Source organism: Poecilia reticulata, linkage group LG10 (assembly GCF_000633615.1).
Source record: "Poecilia reticulata strain Guanapo linkage group LG10, Guppy_female_1.0+MT, whole genome shotgun sequence".
Lineage (NCBI taxonomy): Eukaryota > Metazoa > Chordata > Actinopteri > Cyprinodontiformes > Poeciliidae > Poecilia > Poecilia reticulata.
Window position 1 is genome coordinate 14,634,990 of NC_024340.1, and position 8,535 is coordinate 14,643,524.

Consider the following 8,535-nt stretch of genomic DNA (forward strand, 5'->3'; position numbering starts at 1 on the left):
AACTTAGCTGACGGGTAAAGGGTTTGGGTCGCCTTTCGGTGGGGTTTGAGTGAAAACGAACCCAACCGATGGGTAAAGGTTAGTTACCCTTCAGTCGGGTTTGAGGGAAAATAAACTTGGCTGACGGGTAAAGGGTTTGGGCTACCCTTCGGTTTCTGGCTTTGTTTTTCCCGTCCGTGGGCTGCCACCTTATCGTGGTGAAGGGGTTTGAGTGTCCCAGTGATCCTAGGAGCTGTCAGAGGCTTCATGCCTCTAGTTGGGTCAGGTCCGCTGGGGCAAACGGGTTCTAGGTGAGGGATCGGACCAAGAGCAGCCCAGAAACTGCTTAGAAATGTAAACAGAGTATTCCTGCTTAGAGTTATAAATATAGACGGTGTTCCCACTTAGAACTAGAGCTATAGACAGAAGTCAGGGTTTCCTCGAGTGATTTGTCAGCTTGTCTCTTTCTTCCTTTGATTTGTGTCTGAGCAGAGGGAGAGTTTCATGTTTCCTGCAGCAGCTTGACCCAATCAAACTCCGGTACCGTCAGTAACGAGCCAAACGGGTCGGTGTCACGTCGCTACAACTCGATCATCTGGAGTGCCGCTGCTGTAGGAGATTTAAGATCAAACAGCCTAACGACGGCCTGCTCAGGTTGAGTCACTACGTCACACTGAGCCGATGGAGGCTGGAAGAGACGAGACGCAGCGAGTTTCTCCTGATGGGCAGATCTGAGAGGAGAAAACGAGGACTTAACTCTACCGTCCTGATGAGAAGCTGCTTTCAGAGTCAGATGAACGGCTAAACTACATCTGAATGAGTTTTGGTTCCCTCCATCCATCCATCCATCCTGGTTCCTCCCATTTATCCGTCCATCCCGTTTCCCTCTCTCCAACTTAGTTTCCTTCAGCTCAAGGGAGTTGCGTTGCCATCTAGATTTTTTTTTTTTACAAGGTTTCACAATCTGTTAAAATAAAAATTAAAATCAAAACCACACCAACTTTTTTTTTCTTAGTGTAAAACATGTTTCAATTTAACTCTGATGTTGAGAAATAAAGCTGCTTACAAGATCTTGATGTCATCATCTGCTTTCCAAGACATAAATCTTGGTGTATGCAAATTTCTGAATTTGAAAATAAGTCAGGAAATTCTCTCATTATTCTGGTATTTAGAAAATGGAAATAACTGGGCTAAAGCAGGAACGGCTTATTCTGGATAAACCATATGGCAATAAAAAAATGTTTTCTACACTGTTTGTAAATATCTGGTTTCATATATTTTAACTGCAAAAATAAATCAAAATGTAGAGGTTTGTCTCCAGATCATTATGTAAATGTCTTAAAACATATAAAACTGTTTTCTAAATTTGGTCATAAAATGCATTAAAATCCTAAATGGTAAGTCAATATCCTGCAGTCAATAGACGCAGCATGAGGTCGATGTGTTTCTCAGGGATATATAAAGCATTGATCCCTGTTGAACAAGGAATCTGCTTCACTGGGTCAGAGGTCAAGTTCATACTACTGCAGAGGAGATTAGACTAGAGTTCAGCTGAGACAATCTGAGTATTTGCTAAAGGAGTCTGTCTCCGCCTTGTCTTGTCGGATTTAATTTCTTTAACTGGTGTAGTTAGAGAACCATTCACAAGGTTAAAGAGTGAGAAAAGGACATGGAGTCATAAACTCAAAATGATTCAAGACCTAATTATTACGACAGGAGGAAAAAACCCTTAACCACAATGACATGAATGTAAAATCTGGGCAACTGACATTTATCCAAGTTTTAATAACTAACTTCTTAATTATTTATCTCAAAATGACTTGATGAATCAAAGTATCAACACCAAATCACTGAGTAGATTTAAAACCTGTAAAACAACTCTTCCATATTTACACTGACTGCACAAGGGCAAATACTACCAACAGGGGGAGGAGTACACACCCTGGTTAGAGACCAAGCGGTACATTGCGTCCTCTCCTGCACATGCCACTACCAGGTCAAACCCTGCAACTCTTTATGCTGGACAGATCATGTGTCTGGAGGAATCCAGTGTATGAGCTGCAGATCCAAACCTTAAAGAGGCTCATTTAGCTGYAGCATCTCGCTAAGGTCTAAAGACACCAGATATCTTTGCTGCGACGGTAAATAACTTCTATGTCATATTTGTAAATTGTCAATCAGCTCAAGGACACAAAGTCCTTCGTCACAACAGTCCGAGGCAGGCAGACAGACAGAGCACGGCAGGAGATCAAAGTATATTTAGCAGGTTGTAATAATCCAACCCCTACTGCATGTAATCCTAGCAGTTCCTCTGCAGCAAGTTCAAACGTCCGACTCCCAGACTACCTGCCTATCACCTTTCTGCAAGTGTGACTTGAAATATTGTCAGCAGCTTAACTTTCTCAGCTGATTTTGGCTCACCCCCAAATACAACCTGCAGCTCTAAGCTTACAGCTCGTTCAAGGGGCTGGAAACCATTCATGCATGACATTAGAGTTAGAAACCAGGTAGGAGGTACACGCAGTAGGTTGCCTTTATTTCTCATATTCTGGCAAAGATCTTGCAGTCAGGGAATGAAATTCTCGTGAGGGGCAAACCAAAAAAAGAAAAAGGAAAAGAATGGGCCAACAAAAAAAAAAAAAAACGCGTGCATAACACATTCCCCTGGTACAACTAGTAAAAAAATACTAGTTGGTCCCCTATAAACATATATAGCTCAGGTATTTAAGTCCTTCCAAATGTACAAGATATGTTACAGATAAATTTAACATGAACAATGGAGAGACACAACCAACTTAGATGACTTTCTTAAGCTCGTCATACAAGACGAGCACGAAGGCTCCGCCCATGCCTCTGAGCACATTGGACCAGGCTCCTTTGAAGAAGGCCTTGCTGCCTTCATCACGTGCGATCTTCCTCCAGCAGTCCAGGGTGCCGGTGTACATAATATCAGCTGAGGAGAAGATAGAAAAGGTCTCAATCATGACCACAAACAGAGATTTTAAGCTACAAAGGTATTATGTTGGAGTTATCACCTCCTTTGCGTCCAGACTGCATCATCATACGACGACGGACGGTATCGAAGGGGTAGGACACGAGACCGGCGACGGCGGTTACAGACTGAGCGATCATCCAGCTCACAACAATGTGTGTGTTCTTGGGATCTGGGAGCATGCCTGAAAGAGATGCATCAGTTCAAAAGGCTAATCTAGTTTCCTAAAGTTCAGGAGCTCATTGGGGGAAGAAAATTTGTAGACTCACCCTTTGCTGTGTCGTAGACGCCAAAGTAGGCTGCTCTGTAGATGATAATGCCCTGCACTGAGACGTTGAAGCCCTGGTACAGACCTTTGAGGCCATCAGACTTGAAGATCTTCACCAAGCAGTCACCCAGGCCCTTGAACTCGCGTTCCTGCCCTGCTTTGCCCACGTCGGCAGCGAGACGCGTCCTGGCAAAGTCGAGTGGGTAGACAAAACAGAGCGATGTGGCCCCCGCTGCGCCGCCGGACGCCAGGTTACCTGCAAAGTATCTCCAGAACTGCGTGCGCTTGTCTACGCCGTCCAGGAAAATCTTCTTGTACTTGTCCTTGAAAGCAAAGTTGAGGGCTTGTGTGGGAAAGTATCTGATGACATTGGCCAAGTTGCCTCTCCAGAAGGAAAGGAAGCCCTGCTCTTTGGGGATGCGGACAACGCAGTCCACGATGCCTTTGTACTGCTTGTCGGCTGTGATCTGTTTGCTGGCATGTTGCACCTGTTAGGAAAACAGGAAATGACATTATTATTTTACACTAATCTGTTATTGCATGCATGCTGGTTCAACTCTTTACGCATCCATTCAAGGATTCATAACCCCGCCCCCTCTTCTTCTTCCTCCTCCTGCTGCTGCTGCTGCACCATGCCCCTATGCAGCAGTGAAAACTCGTGGTGCAAACCTTCCTATGACCTTGTTTGTAAGTTTTTAAGCCAAACTGTCACACTTCATAGAAGAAGAAATGTTTTTTCAAACGCCGCAGCAGCAGGTGACCATATGAGCCTGTTAAGGGACACTGTGTTTCCTCCCGTGGAGTGCTGCAGCTTTCAGGCCTGACTATTACATAACTGGTCTGGTACGCCTCGAATATGCTCATTCTTAAACTCAGACAGAGCTGCTGAGATTTACTATTAATAGCCTACTTTCTGCTGCTGACGCTGCAGCATCCATGCTTTAAAAACAAATCTTTTCCTCACTGCGTCAGGTCAGGATCTAAGAGTCAGCTGTTTTAAGGATGCCGCATCAACAGCTGAGGCGTCTCTGCATAGAGAGGAATAACGCCTACCTGGAGGAGAAGTTTCACTCTCTCAATGGGGGCTACGGCTGTTTTGGAGATGGCAGCGGCGATGCCGCCGGCGAGGAAGTCCTTAGCGAAGGAGATAGCCGTATCAGTCATCTTCGGGTGTTTCCGGACGCCGTCCCGCTGCTCGCTCCGTGGGGTTTGCAGGTGGAGTTGAAATGGCAGAATCAAACCGGGACTTGAAGGGGTTTTAAGGAGGCTGAACGCACAGAAAAGCGTGAACTTCGACTCTCGCTTGCTATTGGTCGGTTGTGAGTGCGGTGGGCGGGGCCAGGGGGCGTTCTGTCTTTTGGATTTGCTGGTTTCCATGGTCACGCAGGGAATAAAAGGACATATTTTCGTCCCACAAGAGGGAGTTTGTCAGTTACCAAGAAAAGTTGTGTATAGTTCCTTTTACTTTCACCTTGTTGTGATTTGTTTTCTTTTCTCTTATTAAAGTTAAAGGTCGCGTCATCTGCCGGTCTGAAGCAGCCAGGGCCTGAAAACTATGGTGGGTAAAGGTCACCCCATCTGTTGATGTCCTTTGGCTGTCACCGTGTTTCCCACACTGTGAAGGACATGAGTCAATCAGCTGACTGAGTCCACGTAAAACCTGTCACAGCTCTTAAGGCAGGTCATTTTATCAAATAATTTAACGTTTCCAATTCATATTTTCTTAGAGTATCACTACTTCAACATATTTTAACTCAAAAGTAAAATGTAGCCATTCATGAAATTACTGAATTGTAAAAAAAAAATGTATTTGGTGAAAAGGCTACTCAAGTACTTGGTACACCAATTATTTAATATTTAAGAAATGCATCATCAGATGGACCAAAATATGTGGAAATTTTGGTATGTTAAATACCAAAATGAAAATAATCAAATTAAATCAAATCAAATTCCAAATAATTTTTTTTCAAAATTAAGTTTATGAAACTTTAACAAAAACGTCAGGTGTGTGTGATAATCATGTTGGCTGGATTGTGGCTAAATAAAAATTAATATTTTGTTACAACTCTAAATGAAACTTAAAAGAAAAAAAAATGCATTCATTAAGCATTCCAGTCATTTTATAGCAGACTTAGAGCCCTTCTTGGAAAAATAATATTAAATGTGATTTTAATGAGGTTAAATGTTACTGAAATCCAAACAACTAACAAGCATGCTTGCAAAATGAATATGTTATGACAGCTTGCCATATACAGGATGTAGCACGCTGTGTTGCCCTAAAATACTACAAGGTGGAGGACAAAGTGCAAACAGAACATACTGGACTCTACCATAAATAGTTTAATGTACAAAGTTATTACCAAAATACATTTGGTGTAGATGTACACAGTTATATTTAAAAAGCAGTTTCTCATAAAGAATTATGTTGTATTAATAAAATGTGAATTTGGAAGGTTGAAGGTTAAAATAATTGAATAAAACATTGCTTTGTGTCATACATTGAAATTGTAGAAGAGTTTAAAGAGTTTGCTTAGAAACAAAACAACTGTTAAGACACTAAACTCTTTTTTTAAAAGTCAGCTTTTGGATGCAGTTCTATCTTTTTGGGGCACACATAAAAAACAAACACTTAGGTTTTGTTAAAAGTAAACATTTTTAATGTTTAATTCCTTCAATAACAATTTGCGTCAGCAAATAAACGCCTGCTTGTGTTGAACGATGAAAACGTTGCTTTCATTTGATTCTTTACAATCATAAAGCTCAGATTCAATCATCACAGTTTAAGTCTACTTCCTCAGAATAGACTGTGGCACAGTGTGAAGTTAATGCAGCAAAAACTGCAACAGGAGCCAAAATAAATACTCAACACCAAAGGCACAAGTGTTACATAAAGCAGTCATAAATTGCTCACAATTTATGCTTAATACTGTCAGATAAAAATGATATAACTCTGAAATAGTCTTAGTTGTAGTCTCTTGGAGGGTCTAGTGAATGTTTTTGACTTTTCCTTCTTTTTTTTTTGTCAGCGGGACGTATTTCCAACTTCACCAGCGGTTCCCAAAAGGCGACTCTCTTGACCCAAAGTTCCTGTTTTTCCAGTAGCGCCTGACCTCCTCCAGCTCGTTCGGCCCGAGGCTCTGGTCGACCCCCGGCGTGGGCTGGTAGCTCAGAGGTGAGACGATGTAGCCGTTACGGTAGAGGCACACCTGCTTGCACATCTCGCAGCAGGTGAACAGAAGACCAAAATAAGGAACAATCTGTGAGGGAACGACAGAGTTTTGACCTGATTAGTGTTAAAATAACAGGAAATTTGACCTGAATTACCTCAAATGTGCGCTTTTAAGTCTTAATGATTGTTTCTCTAGAACTTAACGCGGTCTTGTTTTAAATTAGATCATCATGTGTGAGACAATGTTCAGCTCTGAAGATATTTGCAGCTGAAATTGGAAACTGGAGCATGCTGTTCCACCTTGTTCTCCTGCAGTGGACACTCTGCGTCACTCCTGCCTTTGCATAGATCATGAGTTACAAATCTTTCCTTTGGCACATGGGAGCTATTTGCTACACAGAAATCAGTTTTCTAACCAAATGAATCTATGACACAATCAAGCATAGAGGCACCTTTATCATGTTGGCCGTCAGTCCGTTCCACAGTGACGGAACACCTTTGTTTCTAATAACCTGCATGAAGCAGTCCATCGTTCCACTGAAGTGGACATCAACGCCACCAAAATGGGGAAGACGAGAACTCTGTGCCTAGAAAATAATGAAAAAGAAATTAAAAATGAGTGAATTGGCAGAAAAATGTAATTCCAATAAGTTAAAACGTCAAGATTGTTTTTTTAAACATCTGTCGTCATTTTCAAGTATGAAATGTAAACATTTTTTGAAGAATGTGTAGAAAACAGATTTATTTCTGGAGTTTGTATGTATTTTTACACCTCAAAGTGGGATATTCCCCATTTTATAAGCAGGTTATGTTGCAAAAATATTTTAGTTTTTAACATGGAAGGATTTTTACAGCCTTTTATTTTTGTTTGTCTAATAACATTATCGTAAAATATTGAATCAGATGTTTTAGTTACTCTGTACTGAAGTAACTTTTTACCAAATTATTTTTACTCTTACTTGAGTAATTTCCCATTTACTTTTGCTTGGGTAAAAATATGTTGAAGTAAAGCTACTTTTACTTATTATTTAGGATGTTCTACCCACCTCTGCTATTATAATTAGCATAAACCTGGAAACCTGAACCCGGAGACAAATATTACAAATCACACATGCATAATCTAAAAACAAGTGGGCCGAGTACTGAGCCTTGTGGTGCACCTGCATTCATTTCTTCTGTTTTCCACTTTACTGAGCATGATTATTTAAGAAAATTATCCCCAGATCCAGTCTTATTTTTATCTTAAACAATTCAATTATTGTGACAGATTTTTTTCTTTTAAACTTTAATTAATTTTTGTCACTCAGGATTTGGGTCACTTTGTTTGGGTCAGCGTGTTTTCCTTTAGTTCCTGTTCTTAAGGAGTAATTCAAGGAAACAGGCTCATATGTTTATACCCCAGGAAAACAGGAAGTCAAAGTTAAAATTAATTTAAAAACCTTTATTTAGCTGAAAAATATCCCTCTATAGTTGATATTTTACCTCCAGATGAATAAATGCACTTAAATAAAATATTAAATTTTCCTAAATCTAATATTTACTTTAAGTTGTCACTATAAAAATAAACTAAACTGAAGCAACTGTTTCAATGGATGATTATGCCAATACAATAAAATAATTGAAATATTTTTGAAGCTCCAAAGGAGAAAACAAGCAAACAACAACAACAAAAAACTACCAGCAACTAGAAATCTGGACATTTACGTTTAGGAGGAAGTTCCTCTGGAATATTTCAGGGAAATTTCAGGGTTTTTCTGGAAAATGTTTCTCAGGAAAAATTGCTTGAATTGTGTTTGTTTGCCGTTAAACAAAACATCGTCAGCGCAATAAAACAAGCCGGTTAAAAATGTTTTGGGCAAAGCTAAGAAGGGGAAGATGTCATCAACCAGAGGTAAAGAGGAGTAAATGTTGCCACAAAACTTGAGTTGTTTTCTCTTTATTTAACCACAGACTGAACCTCACGTGTGACCTTTAAAGGTTTAAACCTCTAGAACAAATTTGTAAGGAGAAAAAAGTTTATGTAAATGCCCGTTCCATGTTTTATGTCCTGTTTGTAGGTTGTTACCCATGGTACCCAGTAGGGGCGCTGTAGTTTGGTTCATGTTGAGTTAGTGCCTTTATTTAAAC

At 40.5% G+C, this 8,535-nt stretch overlaps 2 protein-coding genes and 1 long non-coding RNA gene across 3 annotated transcripts in view; 1 reads left to right on the top strand and 2 right to left on the bottom strand.

Moving 5' to 3' along the window:
• Positions 1–2,487: 2,487 nt before the first annotated feature.
• Positions 2,488–4,485, bottom strand: LOC103471639 (ADP/ATP translocase 2). The gene is made up of 4 exons (XM_008420789.2): positions 4,293–4,485; positions 3,241–3,727; positions 3,015–3,155; positions 2,488–2,932 (listed from the first exon to the last, which is right to left on the bottom strand). The coding sequence occupies exons 1-4, from the start codon at positions 4,401–4,403 to the stop codon at positions 2,775–2,777; spliced, it is 897 nt and encodes a 298-aa protein (XP_008419011.2). The 5' UTR covers positions 4,404–4,485; the 3' UTR covers positions 2,488–2,774.
• Positions 4,486–4,622: 137 nt separating this feature from the next.
• The window catches only part of LOC103471638 (uncharacterized), a 20,360-nt gene continuing 16,447 nt past the window's right edge, over positions 4,623–8,535 (top strand). The window contains exons 1-2 of the long non-coding RNA XR_001777001.1: positions 4,623–4,797; positions 6,266–6,411. This is a non-coding gene — a long non-coding RNA (uncharacterized LOC103471638). The remainder of the gene's footprint in view (positions 4,798–6,265; positions 6,412–8,535) is intronic.
• The window catches only part of slc25a43 (solute carrier family 25 member 43), a 15,936-nt gene continuing 13,567 nt past the window's right edge, over positions 6,167–8,535 (bottom strand). The window contains exons 4-5 of the mRNA XM_008420788.2: positions 6,861–6,995; positions 6,167–6,496 (exon numbers count right to left, since the gene is read on the bottom strand). Of these exons, the coding sequence (XP_008419010.1) occupies positions 6,284–6,496; positions 6,861–6,995 (348 nt within the window). The 3' untranslated portion in view covers positions 6,167–6,283. The remainder of the gene's footprint in view (positions 6,497–6,860; positions 6,996–8,535) is intronic.

Coding starts and splice junctions, on each gene's coding strand:
- LOC103471639 (XM_008420789.2), bottom strand. CDS start 4,403: ATGACTGATACGGCTATCTCCTTCGCTAAGGACTTCCTCGCCGGCGGC. Junction 3,728..4,292: donor GAGTGAAACTTCTCCTCCAG/GTAGGCGTTATT, acceptor TTTTCCTAACAG/GTGCAACATGCCAGCAAACA. Junction 3,156..3,240: donor CGTCTACGACACAGCAAAGG/GTGAGTCTACAA, acceptor CATCTCTTTCAG/GCATGCTCCCAGATCCCAAG.